This window comes from Theropithecus gelada, chromosome 4 (genome assembly GCF_003255815.1).
Source record: "Theropithecus gelada isolate Dixy chromosome 4, Tgel_1.0, whole genome shotgun sequence".
NCBI classification, from domain to species: Eukaryota; Metazoa; Chordata; class Mammalia; order Primates; family Cercopithecidae; genus Theropithecus; species Theropithecus gelada.
In genome coordinates this window covers 169,748,053-169,774,191 of record NC_037671.1, presented here as the reverse complement: position 1 = coordinate 169,774,191, position 26,139 = coordinate 169,748,053, and the positions used below count along the sequence as shown (strand labels likewise).

Sequence of the window (26,139 nt, the reverse complement as noted above, 5' to 3'; positions counted from 1 at the left end):
AACAAGTTGCTAGAAATCAAGTGTTTTCTCAGGAATGCTTAATGTCAGCAGTACTTAATGGTACACAGGATTTTTAAAATGTTTGTTCATCAGAATGTATCAGTCTTCTTTATTTTAACAAATTATATTTTAGATGATTTTTCTAGTTCATAGACAGCTTTTAATTTTAGAATCAAGCAACATGATTCTCAACATTGTTTCCCACTGAATGGCTTCAGAAATTGATTAAACCTACTAGTTTGGATAAAAATCACACAGTATTTGAGAGCATGAAACTAAAAGTAGATTTGAAAGGAACTTCATGTCAACAGCATCTAGTTATTAAAACACTCAATAGGGTTTATGTACACACCTTTACATCCAATATTACTTTTATCAAACAGCCTTCTATCTATAAAATAAATTGAAAATCATGTAAGTATATGTATGTGTAAGAGATGGGGGACAGAGAGAGAATGAGAGCAACAGGAGACTGTATTAGTGTGTATGAGAGAAACTGCAGGAAAATATGTAGATATATCAAGATACAGGCTCTCTCTATATCTTTATTTCATAAATGTGCATTCAAAACTCAGATTCTATCAGTGAACCCAGCTGAAGAATATCAAAGTCATCTTGTGTTAAAATCACTTTTATTCAGGATGAAAAATACAATATGTAAGCAGATGATGATAGTCTGTGATTAGTTCTTTACCATATATTTCAAAAGAACTACATACTTACTTCCCATTGTTGTTACTACAATATATTTCTTTATATTTATTATTACTTAGAAGGTTACAATGTAGTGTTTTACGTAGCTTTTCCTTAATAGCAGATAGAGGACATTTTGCATACCAATACAGGCAGAAAGAAAATTAATACATGACTTTTTAAAGTAAGAACAAGGAAGACACCAAATCTACAACTTGGAGTTGAGAGTTCAGGGAATTGTTTTTTCTTTAAATAGGTGCTTTCTTGGGTATGACATGGCCTGATAAAAGCTCTAGACTTTGCAGACTGCAGCAGCATAAAGCAGTTTCCAATGCAATGGATGAAGATGGATCTGAGGTAGAAAGGTGGTCATGGCTTTCCTTTTATATAAAACAATTTTCTTCTTTTCAAAATATCTCTGCTGCAAATAGACACCCTTGCCCCCCAACCCACCCAACCTATTCTAAAATAATAGCAATTTCTAACTTTAAGCCTCCTTCTGGCCAGATCCCAGCTAAAGAGAACCCAAAGTTAAAATGTCTTTATGTTTTAAAAGCAAATATGTTTGAATCAAAACATATTATTTTCACTTTTTTTTTTTTTTTGGTTCCTTTACATTTGTTAATTAAGTAACATGTTTAAACTGAATCAATTAAACGTTAAATCAGAAGCTAAACCAAAATACTTAATTGAATGGACTCAAAGATGTAGGTGGAGGTACCATCACGTAAGCATTAATTTCATTCTTCTGTAGAAGCAGTGACATAGATTTTTGATAAACATTCTTTTCAAATATATTGATCAAGTGAAGGGTATAAAAACATCTGATCTTTCACCCAAAAGGTAAAACAAGCTGTGCACTAAATGTGTGTCCGCTTTCAGTAAGAAAACAACTAGGAGATTCAAGAACTATTAAGGACTTGAAAATACAAAACAACAATAAAAGTATCTTTGAAGGGAACTAAAGGCAATGATGTGTTCTCGTATCACCATAGGTAAAGGTGTGCTGTGCATATAATGATGAAAATTAAGACATGGGAACTAGGAAAGATTGTACTAAAGTTTGTTTCTGTGTCAAAATGAAAACATGCTTAAGTGGGCAACCTTTGGTAATATGATCTTTGAGATTATCATAATGTAGTCTTCTTTATCAAATAGATTAAGACATTAAATAAATAATTAATTCCTACTTACATAAAAAGGGAATAAAATGCAGGAAAAAATATCCCAAAAGAAATGCCATTTAGGCCCATAGGATTTTTATTACGGTTATCCAAGTGGACAGCAAAGAAGTAAATGGGCAACGTCAAATAAAGTTAAAAGGCATACACAGGGCTGTAGCTTAAACCATATGTGTATATATGTAAGATATTTGATTGAAATTTATGAATTTATTAATATGGACAAATCACGGAAACAAATACATGGGATCTATTTGGTTATATGGCTGATAAATTATAAATAACCAAAACATTGTGGTGAAAGAGTCAAAGAAATAATGAAGTTACTGTGCAACGTTAATAAGAACAGCAGAAGGAATGTAAAAATGTAAAGTGGTCTTCTAATTCTTATGTAAGCTTTGTCATAGTTATTAAAAAGATGGTATCATATTAGAAAGCCCCCACCCACTTTCCCAATGCTGTATACATTATACAAATCCGTGACAAATGTATTACCATTTCCAAATACCTCTCTGTTCATTAATTTACACTTGCATAGAAAGGGAACAAGAAAACAATAATATATGGTTATTATAAAAACAAAATATCCATTTCTCTTTGGATAGGCAGTGTTTTACTCTTTCAGTAGAACACACAGTCAGCACTCAACACTGTGGGCCAAGGAGCCATGGAGCTTCTGATTAAATGGAACTTGGAATTGGCATTTGCTGAAAAGGGCAACACTGTATCTCAGGAAACATTGGCTGGTCGAATCACATTGCCTGTGGGAAGGGAAAATAGCACTGTCAGAACATTTGCATGAAACATCACAGGAAGCAGAGATTTGTCAATTCTTGAAGAATATAAAAGTGCTTCTTTCAGGAGTCTTAACTCCCATGTGACTTTTGTTTCCTGCAATGAGGTCCTTCCCTCTCATGATGAAGTTACCTAGTCTGCTTTCTATCACTGCAGCTGATTTAGAGGGAGGTCTGAAAGTCTTTTCTCTTGACCAGGCTGAAAGCTAAGTTAAAATGGAGAGGACTTCACTTCTTTCTGCTGGAGGTGAGTGAATGAGGCTGGTGAGTGAATGAGGCTGGTGAAAATATCCCATGTCTTCCTGAGGGACTGTGGGAGGTCATCTGTAGAGGGGGTACCCTAACAATGCCAACCCATCTTGATCTCAAGCTGGAGTCCAGAGAAGAGGAAGAGAAGGCAGGAATCATAACCCAAGCGTGTGCAGTGGTGCCAGTTAAAGTTAAATGTCCAAGGTCAGAGACAATATAAATCCAGGCCACACTCACAGAAGTGGTATCAACCTTTTGGAGGGAGGGTCAAACTTTTGGTCTTCTAAAAGGATTTTGAAATTAGAAAAAAATAAAGAAAATTATAAAATGAAATCATCCAAATTGGACCATGCCTCAAAAACCATAAAACGCCATTCTGGACTCTCAGGAAAGATACTCAACTGCTTTACACCTTATCTTATGGGGGACTTTAGCATAAAGTCCTGCTCCCTGGAAGCATGTTCCTGATTGTTGCTGGAAAAGCTGCCCACGGAGCCCCTCCTTTTCCCAGGTATGCTGAAAGCGGCAAACTCATTTGACTCTGGCCTAGAGCCTATTCTTCATGACTATACAAACTTGGATTCTTCAGACACTTGCTTCTCCATTGTGAACATTTGATTGCCATGTTAGAGGGAGCAAAAATTCAGCAAACATTGATGGGTTCCAGGCATTGTACTGAGGTGAGGCCCTCCTGTGAAGCAAGTGTGGAAGATATCTCAGCCAGGCAGCCTCATTCAATTCTAATATGAGGTAAGTGCCAGACCTAGTAAATTCAAAGTGGTTTGAGGACACAGAAGGGGAGAGATTAACTCTGTATGAGAAAGGAACATTTTGTTACATACTAATATTGATAACTGAAACTCTGGCACAGATTCATGTTGAATATAAAGCCAAGAGGAGTTTTGCATTCTGTCTGTATACTCCATTATCCTTGAGAATTAGATGTGTCTATTACTTGGACACACAATATTTCTCCTTTTAGGTGTCAGAATTCTAAAAATTTAAGTTCAGGCTATGTAAGCATTAGCTCAATCCTCCATGTGAAAATATATAATTTTCATGAATTTCCATTTGACCCAAGACATGATAAATGAAGAAGAGGGAAGAGAAGGAAAATGCTGAAGGGTAAAGCAAAAAACAAAAAAACAAATGGAGAGGGAAGGAAGAAAACGGGAAAGAGGCCTCTTGTACTGAGTTAGATGTTTGCTTCATCCACTAAGTTGCTGTATAACCAGGAACAATTTAGCTCTTTGTAAACTCAATTTCTAAAATCTAGAAACAGAGTACGAGGAGAAGGCCTCCTAAGATCATTTTCTGCTTTAAATTCCGAGCACTTGTATTATAATAAGTATTGGAGGATTTTAAAAGACTCTCTCTTCCCTCCTTGCCTTTGTCATTCACAGCCTCATTCCACCTGGGGACCATCAGGACTAACCTCATTTTACCCTTTATCCTTAATTTAATGGGCCACCCTAAAAAGCTCTAGACTCCTGGTCGCTTTTCCATCACCTGTATTCTAGTCATATAGAGATCTGCATACCCCTTTTTGTGTCCCCATGCCTTGCCCTTCCTAGCTCTTGAAACCTGTCCTATAGGTCATGTGGCCTGTGATCCACAAAATCCAGGTTCCCAAACCCTTCTCTGAATGCTGCCTGCATCTACTTGCTCTAATCAATATCTGCATCTACCTGAGGACACAGTTTCCCTCATAACCCTCTCACATAGCACTTCCCCTCCCTCCCCTCCCCCATTCATTATACACTGCATAAGTCTTCCTGGGTCCTCATTGAGGCCTTTGGGGTATCTTCTTTTGTTTCTCCCTAAAAACAGCCAGCTTTGAATCTTAAGTCATCAGACTACACCAATCCATTATGCAGTCATCTACTGACTCCGTGGGTCATGTTCCTTCACTTCTTGAAGTAAAAAATGGCTCAATGTCACCCACTCTAAAGCTGTTTTTAAATGTCAGTGATTTCAACACCCATGGAGATGATTCTCCAGCACTCTGGCTTCTCGGATCTTTAGGCTCTTTTCCTCCAATGGTCCTGTCCTCCACCCTTCTTAGCCATTCACACAAAGGTCCAAATATGGACCATTACCAATACTTGGCAACCCCTCTAATTTCAATATCATTCAATCCAGCTTCTGACAACCACCTCTACCTCTACAGCATACTTCCCCTACAACTGCAAATTTATCCATCCTTTGATAATAGGATCCATTGATCCTCCCGTCTTTATTTCTGTCTCCCACACTGGACATTTCCTCCTTCCTTTTGCTACTGAGCTGAAGCATCTGGTTCAATCATTATAATCACTTCTTTGCCTCTTCCCTTGAATCACTGTGCTCACTTTGTCAAACCCCAACTTCAACTTTTTAAATGCAATACTCAGCTCACTCTGGTGCCTCTGCTCATGAACATGAATATGCCTAGAGGGCAACTTAAAACCCTGCAGAATGGCCTCATGTTAAATTCATGAGTGGCATCTTTAATGCTGCTTGTAGTCACACTCTATTTCCCAGGCCATCTGCTCTTCTATTCTCCAAGAAGCTATCACACATCCTCCAGTCTCTCCTCGCACCTCTGACACCTCCTCCCCAACCTCACTCCCTGCTGAAGTCCTAGCTTCCAATTCACTCAGACAACAGAAGCAAGCAGGAGAGAACACCCACAGCTCACCACACCCCTAGTCTACTTCACATACTCTTGTCTTTTAGTTAAGATCCTAGCCTCTCTTGCCAATAAGACAATCATTCAGCAGGTTTATTGTTTCAAAAAGATTAGCAAACAAGTTTATGAAAGAAAATGTTCTCCAAAGCTGCTGTGGCTTTGTGGCACATTATTACTAAAAGTATGTGATAGAAAAAGTGAATGGAAAACAAAATCTCAGGATCCCTAACTCACTATGCTAAAGGGAAAAATTAAATGTGGGAACTGAGTCACACAAAAACTACCTTCCTACACAGATAGTTGCAAAGATAGAAGGCCAGTGACCTCCCTCACAAATTGCTCACAAGGAAATTTCTAAGGGCCCCCAAATCTTTACCCAAAAGAGTTTTGTTGAATTTCACCCAGAAAATGTGAATTAACAGCTTATCCTTACAGGACAAAGGCAGGACTAGAACTCATCTCTCCGCCCACCCTGAGAAAAATGCGTATTTGACTGCTTCTTCTACTCTGGGCATACTTTATCTTACATAAAATGCAGATTTACTGAGCGTGAGACACATGCATAATTGACTGTTCCTCCAGCCCCTCCTGCCTGCTCTTTCCTTTTCGTGAAGTCCTCAAAATCCTTTTTTTTTGTGGGGGGGGGGAACAAAAACAAAAACAAACAAACAAAAAACAAAAACAAAACCAAAAAAACAACAGCAACAAAAAAACCACACACAGGCTACAAATCCTAATGAAACTTATGTCTCTTTTTCCCGGGTGTGTCCTCAACCTTGGCAAAGTAAACCTCTAAATTGATTGAGACCTGTCTATACACTTTTTGGTTTATAGAAAATACTAAAAGGCATAAGGCTATAGCTGCCAACAGTTCTCAGCAAATTTTTAAGTAAAAAATTGAAATATTTTCCCCCTCAAAGTAACAAAATCATCTCTGTGGTACCAGTCATTTTTTTTTTAGGTCAGTGTTCTGTGATAGCCACCTTAAGTACACATTTGAGAGAGCAGTGGTGGCCAAATCTATCTAGAGTGACTTTATATAGCACATAAGATGCCATTAAAAAGCTGTTAGAACACAAAGGATCAAACACATGGTATTTTCAGTATCTGTGGCTTGGGAGCCACCCCCCACCCCCAGACTGACAAACTGCTGTACAGAATCAACTAACATTTAAATGTCAAGTAAGTTTACTTATTTACATGGAGAATAAAGTAGGAGTAAAATCAGTGGTGGATAATCTGCTTACTCTAGGTTGGGATCAGTAACATAGAGCCAACCAACCCATTAACTCTTACCTGTGGCCTGCTGGGAACATTTGCTGAAAGAGAAAACAAAAGAAATCACTTAATGGCAGTCCCCTTACTTTGTTGGTTCCAACTTTCAGGCACGCAAACGCGTGGAAAGCATCAGTCTACATAGGGTAATAATAGCCCAGCTGTTAAATGGATGCTAATAGGAAAACCCCACATTTTTTTTTTCCCCAGCTTAATGCTTCAATGAAGGCTAGTTTTCCTGGTTACTTTCTCATATCCCATGTGATTTAAGATTTAGTGCATACGCTAAAGCATTTACTGAGCATTTAGTCTTGCAAAAAATCTCATTTCCTATTTAAAACACACTGTGTATTTGGTTTTTGTATCAGAACAGAACATGTTCTACTTACTTTACTGAGCACTAATTCTGACCAAGGGACCACGGGAGGCATAAGTCTTTGGTTTCTGCCTCCCTTGACCCACCCTTGACACACCCTGGACCCTAAGGCCCAGGAAAATGGTGGCCAAGTACTTGTATCAAGGAAAGCACTGGCCTAATCCTCTGTGTCCTTCTGGACACTTGAGATAGTAATAGTGCCTGGGATGGGCCCAGTTACGAACACTGGAGAAGTTAGAATATGGCATCTAATTCTTCTTTCCACACAGATAGCTCAATTCTTTTTTGGTTCCAGAGCCCATGGCAGTGAAAACGATCTGGCGGGCATTGCAAGGGCAGCCACTAACATCTCTTCTCTGACACATCTGCTTTTCATCCCCTCTTTTGCTACATGATCATCTCATTCTCAATGCTGGGAGAAAAAAGAGGAGATCTGTCCCCCAATAATGGCAACATCTGTTCTTGGTCAAATAAGAGTTGTCCCTAATCATCTAGCATGCTGCACTCCTTCCATCTCTCACTGTTTTATGCTGAGTGGGAGAAAGGACATCAGTGACCATGTGCTGTGTGCCGGGAGCTATGTGAGAAAAAAAAAGAGCAGGCATGAAGAGTACCCTTCCTATAACGTCTGGAGGGAAAGTGTGAGCCCCAGTATTTGGGGGAGATATCAGGCTAAAAGGAGCCTAGTTCTACCAGATCTGTAAGTTACATCCAGGAGAAAAGAGTGGAGCTCCACAGTGTCCAGGGGATAGCTGAGTTGAATTATTATTAAGTACACCATAGGTTTACACACTCTTTTTAAAACAGACAGAGTTATGCGTCTCTTGCAAGTAACAAATATAACAAATAGCCAAACCCTGGACAGAAGTCTAATCCATTTTGCTCCAAACCAATACTTTTAACCTTACAGCCTTTTATCAAATAAAAGGCTATGGGTATTCGCCTGAACAAATCACACAAAAATATTTTAAAAAGGAAATCACTGCATTGCAGTGGGTTTTTGGTTTTTGATGAGTGCCATTCAAGCTTAATAAACATAGGCAATTCATAGTAAAAATACGCCTGTGGGTCAAAAATAATTTTGAAAGCATTTGGTGGTCTATCAGCAAAAATTAGTTGGCTTACTGCCAGTATTCTATACATTTAAAGGACATAAGTAAAAAATGGACAAAAAAATTTTATACCAAAAAATAAAAATAGTTACTGCAGTCAGTATGCATATTTGTTAATTGGCAGTACAGTTAAACCCCCTTCATTATTTCCTTGCCAGGAAGTGACGGAAATGCTTGCTTCTCTGCTCTAAGACTCAACATAAATAATTTAAAAAAGACTTCAAAAGGCCATAATTCAAGGATGTGATCAGGACCAACTGGGATATTAATTCAGACAAAGGAGTTCTAAAGTGTTATGTGCAACAATGTGTAGACACAGTTAAAAAACGGTTATATTAAAGTAGGCAATTCACACAGTTAGGATTTATGAATACAGAGTTTCATTTTAATTCCAAGATTACCAAGAGTGGAAATTCATTTGGGGCCATGTTAATTTTTAATCCAAAAAGGATAAAAGTCAAGATTAACATGCAGATCAATTCATTGTATGCTGGCGACAAGCATTTTTAAAGTTCTCATTAGTTACAGGGGCTCAAGGGATTGGTTTGGCATTGGGAGGGTGCCAATCCAATTTGTTTAGATAAATTCTCCAAAGGTGGTTGGTAGGCTTTGGGAATCACAAAAGCTTATTAAAATATTTGCTGGCTGAGCAACTTCAAAGGGACAAAAGAACAAATGAATCCTACAAAACCTTCTGAGTACTATCTAGGAATGCTTCAAGGAAACCTTCCCAGCGAGAAAATGTAATCATTCACTCAAGTCAGAAACATGTACTGGGGCCAGGTGTGGTGGCTCATGCTTGTAATCCCAGCAGTTTGGGAGGCTGGGGTGGGTGGTTCACTTGAGGCCAGGAGTTTGAGGCCAGCCAGGCCAGCGTGGTGAAACTCCATCTCTACTAAAAATACAAAAATTAGTTGGGCATGGTGGCATGTGCCTGTAGTCCCAGCCACTTGGGGAGGCATGAGAATTGCTTGAGCCTGGGAGATGGAGGTTACAGAGACCCGAGATCGTGCCATTGAACTCCAGCCTGGGCAACAGAGTGAGACTCTGTCTCAAAAAAAAAAAAAAAAAAAAAAAGAGAAAGAAACATGCACTGGGCACCAAGTCTACCTCCCATGATGATTTCTATTCTGCATCAATTTTTAAAAGTTTTAATAATTATAGGCAGAATACAAAAATATGTATCAATTTTATAAATAAGTCAATACAGCTTTTATTTTTATGGAAAGCTATCCCTATCTTGTATATGTTTATAATACCAGAGAAAAAATATGAATAGCAGAACTTTCAGAAGCCAAGACTTAAAACATGGAGATTTCAAAGGATTCTAAAATACACTTTTCATCATTTCATACATGAATGTGCTTGAATTCTTGAAAAGAAGACATGACTAGTAATGCTCATTCAGAAAACTATGACTATTATAAATATTTGTGAATGTGCATAGTTAAGACTATGAGAACACGAAGCCAGCTGCTCCAAACCAATACTTTTAAACCAACAGCTTTTTATCAAATAGACGGCTATGGGTATTTTACATACAAACATATTTAAAAGGAAATCATTGCATTTCAGTAGGTTTTGAGTTTTTGACGAATGTGATTCAAGCTTAATAAACATTAAGGAATCTTAGAACTCCATAAACCACTCTCTGAACACTGAGAATGACATTGGTGAAGATGGGACCAATGCAGGAGAGAGGATGAATCTCTGTGATGTGGATCCCATTGAAGGTACTCTGTATACTCCTCTCAGGAACCAATATCAACGAATAGCTAACAAGATGCCCAACAAATAGGAATTTTATACTAGCCTTTAAAGGGAGGCCATAAAAACAGATACATACATTTACCTCTTACAATTCATTTTTGCTCTAAATTATGATTATTTATTTTTAATAATGTTCTGTTTTAAAGCCACATGGGTCAATCTTTTGTAAAATCTAGATGTCAGAATATACTTTGAGAAAAATTTAAGAGTAAATTCTTTAGGAAATGGAGCTTGTAAAAAATTCTACATTTTTAGAGTAAAATTTTTAATATGGAAATTATATATTTTATATTTATTACAAGGTGTATATTGAAACACATTTCCCACCCGGGCTGTCACTGCCAACTGACTTTTACAATTGAAAATGTCCACCATGATATTTAAATAAAAACTTCTAAACATGCTTTGATGTACAGAATTTGTTTTCAACTAATTATTAAGGTTATTTAGGTACAAGCTGAACTAAGAAGTAATTTCCTTTAAGAATTTAATTCTGGCTCAGAAAGACTATGATGAGGTTTTATCTACTTACTAAGTAACATACAACTGAAAATCAAAACCTCTAAATAAATTTGACCTTGAATTATAATTAATAAACAAGTTTTTATCAGTTTGTCTATTACGGTGGTTACAGAGCCTAGAAAATAAGCAACAATCTGGTAGCATGTGAGCATTCACTGACCCTCTTAAGCTTTTGTGAGACTCTACAGAGTCGAAAGTGTGTCTATATGTGTGCACATGTGTGTGCACATGCATGCATGTGCTTTGTGGGGTAGGGATGTGGGTGTGGAGACTGAAATAGTGTAAATGTGATTCTGCAAACTTTGAGAAGCATCAGAGTAAATCTACAAATAAAAACCTGGGAAACAAAACACTGGCAAAATACAAATAGATATATTCATGTACTGGTGGAAACCATAATATATCTTTAGGCAAATATTCCTGAAAATTCAGAAAGAAATATATTTTTTATTTATTTTTGTCGTTGTTGTTGCTGCTGTTGTTTTGAGACAGAGTCTCACTCTGTTGTCCAGACTGGAGTGTGGTGGCAGGATCTCAGCTCACTGCAACTTCAGCCTACCAGGTTCAAGCGATTCTCATGCCTCAGCCTCCCAAGTAGGTGGGACTACAACTACAGGTATGTGCCAGCATGCCTGGCTGATTTTTTTTTTTTTTTTTGTATTTTTAGCAGAGATGGGGTTTCACCATGTTAATCAGGCTGGTCTCGAACTCCTGACCTCAAGTGATCCACCTGCCTCGGCCTCCCAAAGTGCTGGGATTACACGCATGAGCCACCACATCTGGTCCAGAAATATATTTTAAATAGCTGTTTTCACATTCTGCTAATGATGGCATTTTAAAAATTACAAAGTCTTAATAAATAAATAATGATTTTTAAATGAAGTAAATATATATTATTCATCTACACTTCTGATAATTTATAATCTCTTTTTCCTCATTTCGGATGGCTTTTTTTTTTTGGAGAGATAGTCTCGCTCTGTCTCCCAGGCTGGAGTGCAGTGGCATGATCTCAGTTCATTGCAACATCCGCCTCCCAGGTTCAAGTGATTCTCCTGCCTCAGCCTCCCGAGTAGCTGGGATTATGGGCGCATGCCACCATGCCCATCTAACTTTTGTATTTTTAGTAGTGACGGGGTTTCACCATATTGGTCAGGCTGGTCTCAAACTCCTGATCTTGTGATCCACCAGCCTCGGCCTCTCAAAATGCTGGGATTACAGGTGTGAGCCACTGCGCCCAGCCTGGGATGGCATTTTCTAAGGAGATGACAGAAAAGGGTAAAATAAGAGGCTATGCTTTACATGAATTCTTATTTTAGTGACTGCCTTGGATTTAAAATCAGTTTAAGAGTAAATCTCTCTAAAATTACAAATAATGTCTTCGTATCCTTTGAAAGATTATTTAAAATATAATTGTAGCACAGAGTAATTTATATATATTTATATATTTGTATGTGTATATATATATTTATTTATATAAACAGTTTACTTGTATGTATATATTCTGTTAGAAACACCAGAAGTGTTTTAGGTGAGAGCTCAGCCAAAATTGCAAGGTGGCAAGAAGCTGAAGACAAAACATTTGGAAAAAATGAATAAGTAAGAATTATTATATAATTTCCCCCGGAATTTGGTTATTTTCTGGCTCTTTGTTGTTCAGATGGAAATTTCACAGGGTCCTAATCTATGATGCCTTAAATTGTTTGGACTTTATACAATGACTATTTTATTCCATGAGAAAAGAAACCAGCAGGAATAAAAAGGGAAAATCTGAAAATAATCCCTTTCTGCACTAGAGTCTGATGACACTGGAGAACAATGTTTGAAGAAAACAGAGGGAATTACACTAGAAAGGCTATTTTCATGCCTTGTTTGGCATGCCACTGGAAGCTTTTCTTTGAACTAAGATGTGTTCCTTATGATAGCTTGCATCGAAGAGGATGATTTCTTCTTAAAAACAGACTTAATTTTTATTTGTCTTCATTTTATCACCCGTCGGGCATACTGAAAAATCTCAAAGAGCAGAACTATGTTGCAACTGTACTCCCGTGACTTGATAGTATCTAGGTTGAGCTTCATTTTCTTATATAATGTTTGCCTTATTTTCAAACAATATTCAGTCCTGTTTGTAATAAGGTTTTTGCTGTCTTAAGGAAGAAGGCGAAGGGCCGCATGCAGAAAAAGAGAAAGGGAAGGAACACGCACAGCTGTGGTGTTGCGATCTTTCCTACTCACGGCAGCAAGATGGAAATGTGCTGTGGATCTGCTCCATGACCTCCGTGAGATCCGTGCTGGTGTCATGCGGTGGGGCCAGCAAGTCCTCTCCCGCTGTGACAGCAAATACAGAGAACAACAAAGCTTCTCAAGTTAATGTCTAGCCTTCCACTAAAACCCAAATTCAGGAGGAAACGCTCCCACCAGCCTCTAAATATCAATGTGAAAAGAGTTCCCGTTGCAAAGGACAATTTTAGGGGAATATACCCAAAACACTTTTGCTTGAGTGTTGGTAAAATAATTTTATATAATGAACATGTACTAGATGCTTGTTTGTGTAGGAAGAATCCACACACCAGGGGACTGAAAAATACGAGACTGAAAAACAAGTAATATAGTCTTACTATTTCAGTGTTTGAATGAGAAATCTATTATTTTTGCACCACAGGTATTTTTTCATACAAAAAAAAAAAAAATCCACCAATTTCTTTTTCTGTCCTCCTTTCTTTTTGGAGACTTCAGCTTAGGCCAGTTTATCCTGCCACAAAAGTAAAGGCATCTTATGTAAGATACTTTTCACTAGGATGTATTTTCTATTCTATAATCAATAGTCGAAATAATTCTCTTATTTAAAAAATATGAAAATAATCTTACTATTTTAATATATATATTTTTTGAGACGGAGCCTCCCTCTGTCACCAGGATGGAGTGCAGTGGTGCGATCTCGGCTCACTGCAACCTCCGCCTCCCGGGTTTAGGTGATTCTCCTGCCTCAGCCTCATGAGTAGCCGGGACTACAGGTGTGTGCCACCACACCCAGCTAATTTTTGTATTTTTAGTAGAGATGGGGTTTCACCATGGCCTCCCAAAGTGCTGGGATTACAGGCAGGAGCCACCATACGTGGCCAATATTTTAAATTTTTTCTGGTTAATGTACCAAAAGATATCCAACCAACAAATTAACCTGGTTACAATATATAGTTCTCAATAAAATTCTAGAATTTTAATTTAATTGATAACAAAATGTCATTGGTGAACACCTAGTTTACTGAGTCCTTCCTAGCATCAGTGACAGGTCCCCATGGTGACCAAGGATAGGCTGCATGGGTCCTCTGCCTCTAATGGGACAGGCAGGATAATGTCTATGTGGACTAGGATGAAGAAAAGTGAATAAACGAGTTTCCAGACCTTGGCAGAGAAAACAATAATGTTTGCTATAATATTATTAGTTCTGAATATGTACCAATATAAAATTTTGGAGACAGAAAGTGTACTAAAAAAATCATTCACAAAGCAAATAATTTAATTTCTTGTTCATTATAAAAGGGAAGAGGAGGTTTTTTCATCTTTCACCAAAATTCAGTCCACTACTACAGATTATATAAACAAGTGTATTATAGCTTATTTGAGAATGTTTGCTTTTTGATATTGTTGAAATGGATTTGCACTTATTTAAGATCGAATACAAAACTCTTTTACTTCCTAAGGCACCAGTGTGTAAGAATGTTACTTAACAGGAAACACAAACAAATGGCAAAGCAGAAAGCAGACTCAGCAGAGGAGCTGTGTGTTGGGGATACCGACCTGCCTGGTGGAACTGTGCGCCAGAGGCATCCAGATCAAGCGAGTAGCTCAGTGCAGAATGCTGAGGAGAAGCCCACGGTGAAACACCATTGATTCGGGTATCAGATTCAGGCTGGAACCACATTCAGGGGTTAAAGCAGAGAAAAGATTCAAATAATCATAAGGAAAAACATTTCCTTTTTAACTTTCCCTCCCTCACCATGGATAATTAAATCATATAGAGGTCTTTGCCTTCAGATGTTTTCAATACATTTTAGCATCAGCGTGGTGGGGGCTTTGGTCCTTCTCTTTCTGCTTGGACACCTTGAAGAATCCACCTGGTTATGCTGCAAGATTCATTTATCAACATCATTTTTGTCCCTCAGTTTTCTATTGTTTTAATGTTAAGTGAATTCATAAGCATATTTCACTCATATTTTAAACATCAGCCCTGGGTTTCTAATACAGTAAATTTATCCAATTTCAAAATCAGCTTATATTTCAAGGCAATATTGAAGAGTGGTCAGAAGCATGATTATGGATTCAGATTGCCTGGATTCTAATTCCCACTCTGCCACTCAGAAGCTGTGTAATTCTGGGAAAACTATACCTTAAGTTCTTTACTTGTAAAATGGTGAGGGTAATAATAGTGTTGTGTTATAGGGTTTTGTGAGGGGAGTGAAGAATGACTATTTCTTAAATGGTTAGAACAGCCTGACACCTAGTAAATACTTCGTAAAGGCACTCACACAAATCTTTGATACCGTGATGGATATGCTGACAAGTATGTGGTCAAATTAGAAAGTGCGAGCAACCATATAGGGAATGCAGATGTTACAATTTTTTCATGCAGATTTTTCCATTAAATCTATATTAGTTGAAGCCTGGTAGTTCTGTCAGTTTTTACTATCAGAGTTGAAGTTTTCCGTCTACTTCTGGCATTCATCATGCTAAATTGTTTAGAAGAGATAAGAGCTCTGCAGTCCTGGATATAGAGAGCCACTTGGATATCAGCTATCTCTAAAAGCATTACTGTGCGATTCTCAAGGCACATGAGCCATTAGGCAGCACTGTCTAATGGTATGGAGGGAGTAGGGGAAGGCAAGAGTGAACAGAAAAGCCTTTTGCTCTCCTGTGAGCATTAACCAGCCATGGCAAATAAAGGTTTTGAGCACAGCTTCCTTCTGCAGCGATTCCATCTATGCACTAAGCTGTTAACACTAACACTTCATATTCTAAACAAGAGATTGCAAGAGAAAATCCATCCCTTACATAGCACCATTCGGATACTTCAATTTCATGGAATGAAAAATGTAACTTTTTCAATGTATGTGGCTGGCACTAAGTAAGACTCAAACATTCCGGAGGGCTTCAAGAAACCCACATCTTGGGTCACTCTTGGGAAACTCTTACTTTCCAAATACGTGAGATTGGGAGGCCCCGAAGTAAGCCTTCCACTGAACGGCCTCACCCAAATTCTGAAACACTGAGAGACATAGAGAAAAGTGTATGGTCAGATTGTAAAGAGTGATCCATGTGTAGGTAAGGCAGAAATGACACTGTTTTGAATTATCCTGATAAGTTAAAAAGACTGAGAACAACTGTGAAAAGGTAGTTTTCTAAAATTTGAGAGAATCACTGGAGAGAAAGTTGTTCCTGCTTTGAGACAATAAATCATTCCTGGAGAAAGGCACTCCTATGATACCGCCTGGGAACTCCACACAGCACAGGCTAGAGAGAAAGACAAAAGATGACATGCGTGTTGATGTCAGGGATTCTTCAAGAGAGAGGAGCTCTTGGCCCCTGTGCTGGGACTCTACAGTCTCTGCACCTGCTGCAAAGGTCTCTCCATCACTAGTTCTGAGACATCACTCCTATTCCTAACTACTATGTACCATCAAGCACTTAAATCCCTGCAGTGTGCTGTGTCTTTATATATGAAAGTATCTTGCTGTGATCTCTAACTAGATGGCAGGCACCAGAAAGGCAGAAACTGTATTGATGCTTCTTTTATATCCCAAAGAACAGTGTTTTTCAAAACTGAATGCAATAACCCATTGATGAGTTATAGAATCAATTTAGTAGATTCTGACCAGCATTAAGAAAGAAAAATAGAAGGAAGAAAGGGAGGAAGGAAGAAACAGAAAACAGAAAATAAGAGCTGGCATTTATCTATAAAGGCAAGTATTATTTTGTATTCTGCATACATGTATGTATTCATCATAATGTAAATTGTATTTCTTATCGTTCAGAAAGCTTGCAAGCAACTCCCATAAAACATGGTCCAGTGTTAGGAAATAATAGTAGCAAATTAATAACCTTCTTTTACTCGATTTCTTGAAAATAGAAAACAACGATTCTTGGAGTCAGCAGTCTTGTCTCACTGGAAGAAAGCTTTAATGCTGATTTCAGGTCTCTTGCTGCTCCTTAATACAGAGGCTTCCCAGGTATAATTTAGGAAGATATATGTCGTAGGATATTTTCTCTCAAACAGTTCAGAGCTGAGGCAGACTTCATTGTTAAACGAGACTGGGAAATTCCATTGTAAGCTGGGCAAACACATTTTTGTGTGCTAGTGAGGATGTATATGCTTATATGTAAAAGGAAATTTCTAAGCCAGTCTAAATTAACTACAGAGGTAAGAAATTGAAAGTGGACTTGTCTGCCTCTCCTGACACCTGGACCATGTCCCAGCAGTGCACAGTTGGCCTGGGGAGGTGTGACACTGAATTCTACACACCTACCTGCTCCAGCAGCTGTCGGAGGCGGTGGAGCTGAGACTCCAGCTGTTTATTGTGATCTTCTAAAATCTGCATCCTAGCTTCCAGTCTACCTTTGTGCTGCCTGAGGAGTTTTGCTTCTGCTATAAGTTCTGAATCCTCAGACGTGTGATGGGGAGATACAATCGACTCTGGCGGTGAACCAACAGGGAACCCCCTTCGGAGGTGCTGGTCCTTCAGCTGCTCATACTCCACCTGTAGATTTCTAATACAGAAAGAGGGAGAAACAGAATTACTACTATGAGCATTATCTTCTCTCCAAAATTGTCTGTGAAGTTCAAATTTAGCTCATGCTAGTTCCTCTTATATAAAACTGTGTATTAATAGTAGGATGAGCATGCATGAATAAAATTGTAGTTTTTTATTTTTTATTTTTTTTTTTGAGACGGAGTCTCGCTGTGTCGCCCAGGCTGGAGTGCAGTGGCGTGATCTCAGCTCACTGCAAGCTCCGCCTCCCAGGTTTACACCATTCTCCTGCCTCAGCCTCCTGAGTAGCTGGGACTACAGGCGCCCGCGACCGCGCCCGGCTAGTTTTTTTGTATTTTTTAGTAGAGACGGGGTTTCACCATGTTAGCCAGGATGGTCTCGATCTCCTGACCTCGTGATCCGCCCGTCTCGGCCTCCCAAAGTGCAGGGATTACAGGCTTGAGCCACCGCGCCGGCCTTAAAATTGTAGTTTTAAGCAAGTGTCCCAGCAGACATCATCACTGAACCCCCAAATGCTGCTATATTGCAGCCAGCATCCCAGTTTGTTAATGTCCTCTCAAATTTTCACTCCACTGAGATTTCTTAGACAATAGTCTTGGAAAGAGAATAAATAGGGGTTACAGTGAAATTCATATGAAAGAAAGGATGACATATTTCCTTCTCCCAGGCCTAGCACACCTTTGTTCTTCCTCTAGGTCAGCAATGATCCTCTCCAGTTCTCCACGTTCTTCCCTCTCTACCGACTTCAGGATCTGAGCTGGGCTTTGTGGCTGGCTCACCGGGGACTCTCCTCCGAGTGTCTGGCAATACTGCTGGATGAGGGCGTGCTCGTCTTCCCTAGCAAGACAAAGGAAACAGACCCAGAGGCTCACATCTGGATGGTGATGTTTTTGGACATAAAGGAAGTAGAAATAATGATGGACAGGATAGTGGCTGGGACAAGTTTGTCTTAGAGCTCAGTGTCTCCATGACCTCCCTTTTAAAACTCTAGGAAGAAGTTCATCTAGCAGAGCATGTATATTATACGAGCCAACATTTCAGGCTTTTCTTTCATCTAAAAGCTCTATCTCACAAACTTCAGAAGGGATATCTTAGCATAAAAAACAAAAATAAGGAACAACATTTAGTGTAAAAGATACTGTAGACAAAATCAATTACTCCATGCCTAAAGAGTTGATTAAAAGACTACTGAATTAAGAATCATCTGACTTCACTGTCTTCAGAATTTAGTTGAAAGTAATTTTGAAATGATTTGTAACCCATATGATGGGGTTTATAATCCTTATGTTCTTTTATTTAAATAGCTTAGCACAAATCATAATTGTAGATATTTATAACGTCTCTACAGATACTTTATATTATTAGCAGGTCATTTTTAGGGTTGATCACTCTGCATTAGAACAAGAAACTACATTTAATACATGAAGGTTGTCCCACTTATCTAACTAATTATCTAATGAACTAGACACAGCAGTAACGTGGTTGAATTAGTAATTGACAGAAGTGAACGTCTAACAAAGTTGATATATTTATGGCAAGAAAATGCTTTCTAGCGACTCGGAATTTCTTCTCTTCCTTTAACAAGAGAGATCCAGTGAGATCTTATAAATGTGCAAATACCAGATCTCCTGGCTAATGCTACCAGGGCAGATGACACCTGGTCTGTTTTGATGGCTTTTGGTAAACAAGTCCTGGAATCGATGCTTTACAGAATAGGGCAGCAGGAAAACCTCATGTCAGTTGGAGCTATCTCACGACTGAAGCAGCCCCTTCCTGTGTAAGCCATGGGGGTTTGCAAACGTCCCTTAGAGATTCTTCTGTTACTCTGGAGTCAGACAGCATCCCAATGCAGCCAGAAAAAACCTGGCGTGGTGCTAGCATTCCCGGGCCTCTCTCATCTTCACCAGAGCCTTGAGATTACCTGTGCCCTTGAGCTGATGAGTAACACCTGATGCTGGGGAAGACCTCTGGTACTCGTAATTCTGATTTGAAAATTCATCTCGGTGTTACTGCAGTTTACTCTAACAAAGAAGGACTTGAAATTGTATCAGAAAGTTGGTGAATTCCTAGAAAAGATTTGTCCTAAGCATTGAGATCAGAGAGATAGATGAAGCAAATGAAAAAATTGAATATTTTGGTATTATGCTTGTCAAACAGCCAGAACAAAAGTTCAGATGTGTCACTTGTTGATTTATTTTGCTTTCTTCATCAATAAACCCTCTCTCTTTTTCTCTCCCTCTAGGAATATATAAATATAGATATAGATATACATGTATATGAATACATATATATTTAAATAAAGGTCATATACTTTGGTTAAGACCACAATATAATAAGAAGTACCTAACCTGACCTTCTTGCTTTTATCAAATAAATTTTAAAAGAGGATGAGGTGGGACCCTTACAGCACAATTAGAAACTGGAAATAAGGAACACCAGTGGGTTAAGGATTGAAGTAAGCTGCGGCATCATCCTTTGATTCCCTTTCCTGGGAAAACGCAGCGTCCCTGGGAAACGAATGAAGGAACCTCTAGAAGAAACCCATGCTTGTTCCTGGGTTTAGAAGGATGAGAAGAAGAGAGTATGCAGGGTGCAGCATTTGAAAGCAATCCAAAAGTTCTTCAGTTGCTCATGTATCTAAATCAAACGGAAATCTGGCAGGGAGATATGGGTCTGTGTATGTGTATACTTTCCTCATAGGAAGTTAATGGCCAACACCCTAAACCTAGCTGTGTTATCCGGGGCAGAAGCAAGCTGTGAGACTAATGGCTCAACACCACTGGGACACCAATGAGCTGCGATGAATTATATAACGCAAAGTCAGTGATGCCTGGAGGCACCTCACCGAGTTAATGTGAAGAGAGAGGTGATAAAAGATGACAAAAGAACAGCTCTAACATATGGATAGGACAAATGGACAAAGCATAAAGATATAGTAGATATAAAATAAAACAGCAAAATAAGAGTTCAGTAGAACATCTTGTAAATATTTCTCAGTTCTCAGGATGAAAATTATCCGAGTATAGAAACTAAAAAGACACAGTACCCCAAAATAATAATGACAAAAGAAGCACCTTCACATGTATCCCTGGAAAATGTCTGTATTTTAAAGACAAAGTATCACAAGCAATCTGCCAGAAATCAAAATAAAACAGTAAATCATGTTCAAAGGTGGAAAAAGGTTTAGTCTCCTATTTTCCATAATATTAAATGTCCAAAGACAATGGAGCAATATCTACGGTCCTAACCTACCCACTCATATGACCCGGCAGGTCATTCATGTGTACAGGCAAAGCACTTTGTACACATGGTAAATGAAAGAAAGAATGAGCAAGGATAATTCAAAATGGAACTAAAGTAGATGGTAATCTCAGGCATTACGATAAAAAAGAGGTAAACTAAGTCTAATATTAGGTAAAAAAAAAAAAAAAAAAAAAAGAAATTAGTTGGCTGTGCACAGTGGCTCACGCCTGTAATCCCAGCACTTTGAGAGGCCGAGGTGGGCAGATCACTTGAGGTCAGGAGTTCCAGACCAGCCTGACCAACATGGTGAAACCCCATCTCTACTAAAAATACAAAAATTAGCTGGACTTGGTGGCGGGCGCCTATAATCCCAGCTCCTCGGGAGGCTAAGGCAGGAGAATCTCTTCAACCAGGGAGGCTGAGGTTGCAGTAAGCTGAGATTGCGCCACTGTACTCCAGCCTGGGCAACAGAGTGAGACTCCGTCTCAAAAACAAAAACAAAACAAAACAAAACAAAACAAACAAACAAACAAAAAATTAGTTCTATGATATCTATCAATAACATACCTAAAAGAAAATAATAAAAATGGAAAGAAAACATTTAAAATAAGAACTAATATAAAGACAACAAGAATTAAAAGAAAACTTGGGTCCCCTATGCTACCTGGCTGATCTTGTGGCCATGATTTGACCACAGATCCTGGCATAGAGTTCCTCCAAGATCACAAGCCACCATTATGCCCTCAGAACATTTACTACAGCACCTGACCTCATGGATTAACTTCAGTGCTTACTATTAATACCAAGTAAATTTTTGTTTTAAAGATTTGGAGACTGACTATCCATAGTGAAACCAGCCAAAATTAGATTTGAGATGTATTTTTGTTGTCTACATTCATATAGATTCACTTCTCTGGGGAAGGTGATAAAATTTAACGTATTATTATAATTATCATCCCCACTATCTTTGCATTCTTTCGTTATGGTATCTGGAAGAGAGTTAAGGCAGTTTTCACAAAAAATAAGAATTTAACAATCATTTATATAAAACATACAATTTTAGTCTTGTTTTTCACAGATTATTAGGTATAAAAGTTGAATATAAAAATAGACACATTCTAGTTCTTAATTACATATAGTAAAAACCAAGAACAAACTCTTTAAATGCAGATAGAACATGAGGTACCAGATCAGGGATATTAAACATCAATCATATGTCTTGTGCTAAAATAGAAAATGTTGCAAAAATAATAGGTTTGCACCAACGAAATACCATTAGATAGAATATAATTATACTACAGTTAAGTCACACATAGTACACACGATCTAGATTACAAAATTAGTACATATCAGACGACAAAAACCCGTGATTCATTCAATGAGCTTTTGAAAGTAGACAAGACATAAACAAAAATAATAATTTTCTTTCTTTTAAGGATTGTTCTGTTCTAGGTTTCAGATCTGCAAACTGCAATGCCTGTGTAAACCACAGCCCACCTCCCCATTCTGTCTTTCCAGTGTCACCCAAGGGCAGATGGCAGATGGCAGATGAAGCAAGACATCCTGATAGTTATGGCCCAAGGAATTGTCGTCCTTGAGTTCCCGCTTCTGAGATTCCCCAGAATCGTCATGAGTCCTATCCTGTCCTGAGATGTCATTGCTCAATTTTTCCTTCAAAAATATGTGGTATTCTTAACATCAATTTCCTTTTAAATTGTGCAGAGTCAATCGAACATACTCATATATCTAATTGTAATAGATATATGGGTGATCATGGACATGCCATATATCTAATTGTAATAGATATATGAGTGATCATGGACTGTCATTTATCTTTCTAGATGTCATATTCCTTGTTTATAAAATAGAACTCATAATAATGCCCATCCAAGGGTTCATAGGAGATTATTTGTCTCCTCACATCATCTAGCACCTTGAGGTCACCTGCATTCCCCATTTTCAAAGTCAACACTGCGGCACCTGGGGATCTCTCTCTGACCTCCGCCTCCATTGCCACGTCTCCTTCTCTGACTCTGGCTCTCCTTCCTACCCTTTATGAGGACCCTCAGGATTACATTGGGGCCACCTGGATTATCCAGGATAATTTCCCTATTTCAAGGTCCTTAATTAAAAACCTGTGGCAAGGTCCCTTTTGCCATGTAAAGTAATATATTCATAGGCTTCAAGGATTAGGATGTGGACATCTTTGGGGGGGCCATCATTCTGTTTACCACAAATGTCCTCATCATGTTCTTCTGATAGGACTTCTTATCTATTTCCTTTTTAGCCTATAAGATTCATGGAGACAATATCTGTATCTACAGACCTATTGCAGTATTGGGTGCATGGCGGTCGTGAGTTGGTAAATGTTTAACAGGTTCTCCAAGAGAAAAAGGCCTTGATTTGTGGCATTTGCAACTTCTGTGATTTAAATACTTTTATCATGGACAATTTCAAGTTCATGACTTCACTGAATGTGGAACTGGGAAAATATACATATTTGCACACCACCTGATAGAGATAATGAATCAGGAGTATTCAATCTTTTGGCTTCCATGGACCACATTGGAAGAGGAAGAATTGTCTTGGGCCACATATTATATACACTAACACTAATGACAGCCAATGAGCTAAAAACAAAAAACAAAAAGCAAATCACAAAACAATCTTATAATGTTTTCAGAAAGTTTACAAATTTGTGTTGGGCTGCATTCAAAGCCGTCCTGGGCCACATGTGGCCTCTGGGTTGCGGGATGGACAAGTTTATAATAAATAATCCCAAGGGCATAGATATTAGTGAAATGAAGTAAAATCATTAGGGTGTGCTGAGTTTTGAGAGTTACTTTTGTTTTTGTTTTAATCTAATTTATGTAATTGTAACTATATATATATGTACATAAATTATTTTTAAAAAGGCTCTGTTTAACAAACAGCTTACAAACATCCTGAAAATGTAACAATCAGCTCTCACGATTGGCTCCAGCATACCATTACATGGTAGGTATATATTAATAACAACTATGTGTTGGATGGGTGAATGAGTTAATATATCTAATGACAGTATATTAAAATGTATTTGACTGTTAGTCTTCTGACTTTTTTTCTTTTCTTTTTTAAAAAAGTTAATATTTTCTGAAACAGTGCTAAATTTAAAAATAGTATTTGAGCATTACCTTTACTGTGTTCACAGGGCATGACAAAACATTTTAAAGAAGTAAGATTTTGTTCTGAATTATTATCTTTTATTTCCTTTAATGCTTTGGCTATGGTCAGCCTTGAGGAAATTTGTTGATTTAGGAGAGATTCAAGACACTTAACTACTTTACATGAAATGTACACTAGTAGGTTAAATATGAAACAAACCTTATGAACACACTATTATTTTGATTTGGGAATTGTTCCAGACTCGAAGGATAATGTATAAATCTCTACCACATTACGGTCAAGTATTAACAAGCAATCTTTGAAATTTGAAATTGAAAAACCTCCTGATAACTTTTATTTATATGCATAATAATAAATAAAACAATGTTTAGAAAATATGGAAACAGAACATTCTATATTTGAGCACTTAAAGTATTTTAACCTAGCACTCTCCATAGTTTTTTTTTTAGTGAAAACACCCAACTACTATGTTTGACAACTTGTCTATTTTAAACTTTCCCATCAGATCCAAACCACAATAAAGCTTTGTAAGTCACATAAGCTTGACAGTATTAAGTCTTTTAGATATTATTCAGAATTAAAAATGTGAATTCCAGGGCACACACAAAAAACGAAAAGTTCCAAAGTAAGATGACACACAATAGTAGGATAATCAGTGATAAAATATTTGCTGAGAAAGTTCCACAACCAAGTGGAATATACACACGTGGGGAAATCAGAAATAAAATAATTGGCTAGAAAGCTTTTTAGTATATAATACCTCTTTAGTATTCTAAAGTCAATGAGGCTTTTCTTAGTTGCTAATAAAATAAAACATTGGCAAAGGAGTTAACAGTTTTCAATGAAGGGTAGGAGTATATATCTAAGCACGTGTGGGTCAGAGTTGCTAAATGCAGATATTATGGAAAAAAATGTTAGCTAGTGGAAGGAAGACGATTTCACAGAAAGGGCAATCATTCTGTCAAATTACCTTTGCTAAATTCATAAGAAATATAAGACAAATGGAATGAATATATATACCTGTTATTCTAAATAAAACAATCTGATTTTCCTGGGGTATATGAGTTGACAAATGTAAGATTTTTTCATTAACTTATATGAAACAAAGTAAATAAACATATTGAGTTTACACTACCATGGCTTGAAAGCATAAAATCTACGCAGAAATTGTTGGAACCACACTTAATAATTTTGACTGGGGTCAAGATTCAGAGCCATGTCAGTGAAGATTGTTTCTGACAGCCATAGTACAAGAACTAGCCTTCCCAGGCAGCACTGATTTCATGATTTACTTACACACTTCCTGTGGTGGAGCTGCTATCAGTGAGAAAAGACCCATTAGTCCTTTCCATCTGTGCCAGTCTGAAAAATAAAAATAAGGAGATTAGACAACGTGGCCACATAGGACACGGTCAATTGGATGTACATCCTTAATCATTTTTAAATTGTCAAAATTCTGACAAAACATAGAAAGATCCAAATCTCCTAACACAATTGTAAAACTAAAACATTTCATGTTGAGCTACCTTTCTATAACCACTGCCTTAATGCCTGTAGGCCTTTATCTTATGCTATGATGTAAAGTCTCCTAACTGACCTAATCTTCTAATTGAGCTCCCAGACCTAGGCTCTCCTTAACCCTCCCTCTAGTTGGTCTACATCAAAGTGAGGGTGACATTCTCAAACAAATAAAATGATGTTCTTCTCATAATAAACACTCTCCATGACTTCCTTTTAACTAAGGACATGATCCAACTCCTTAGTGGCTGAGTTTTTCATTATCAGACCTCAACTTTGTCTCTCCACTTTCTCACCTATTTCCCTTTCCCCCACCTGCAGTTCAGTAAACAAACCATGCTCTTTCCCAGCTCAATGCTTTTGAGTATATTATTCCATCAGCCCAAGACTTTCCCCTAGAAATTCTAGTTGGTCTAGACCCAGTTCAACTGTTACCAATTTTATGATGCTTGAATTAACCTTTCTAGGCATAGCTAGTTACTAGAACCACAGACACCTAGTATATACCACTTTTCTGAAAGTTTGTGCACACCATCAAGACCAGCCTACATATTATATTATTTAGAGACTCTAAAATAAACCGCATCCTAAAGCATTACCATAAATTTAATTATATATTATAATTCATATGTGAACCATCTCCTGAGAATACCTGCAATCCCACTTTCATTCACTGAAACTAGGTTACAGTATCTAAATTCTGTTTGTACAGTGTTTGGATTCTCTTTAGCTGGAGAATTACATCCTATTTAGGTTTACTTTTCATAGAATACATAGCAGGTGTTTGGTGAAGTACAAATTGCATCATG

The 26,139-nt window shown here is 37.8% G+C and overlaps 1 protein-coding gene across 2 annotated transcripts in view; it reads right to left on the bottom strand.

Annotated features, from left to right (window-relative positions):
- Positions 1 to 732: 732 nt before the first annotated feature.
- The window catches only part of UTRN (utrophin), a 581,550-nt gene continuing 556,143 nt past the window's right edge, over positions 733 to 26,139 (bottom strand). For both annotated transcript variants that reach the window (XM_025381643.1, XM_025381644.1), the window contains exons 69-75: positions 25,109 to 25,174; positions 18,083 to 18,241; positions 17,162 to 17,402; positions 14,439 to 14,550; positions 12,876 to 12,968; positions 6,885 to 6,907; positions 733 to 2,635 (exon numbers count right to left, since the gene is read on the bottom strand). In XM_025381643.1, the coding sequence (XP_025237428.1) occupies positions 2,627 to 2,635; positions 6,885 to 6,907; positions 12,876 to 12,968; positions 14,439 to 14,550; positions 17,162 to 17,402; positions 18,083 to 18,241; positions 25,109 to 25,174 (703 nt within the window). In that variant the 3' untranslated portion in view covers positions 733 to 2,626. The remainder of the gene's footprint in view (positions 2,636 to 6,884; positions 6,908 to 12,875; positions 12,969 to 14,438; positions 14,551 to 17,161; positions 17,403 to 18,082; positions 18,242 to 25,108; positions 25,175 to 26,139) is intronic.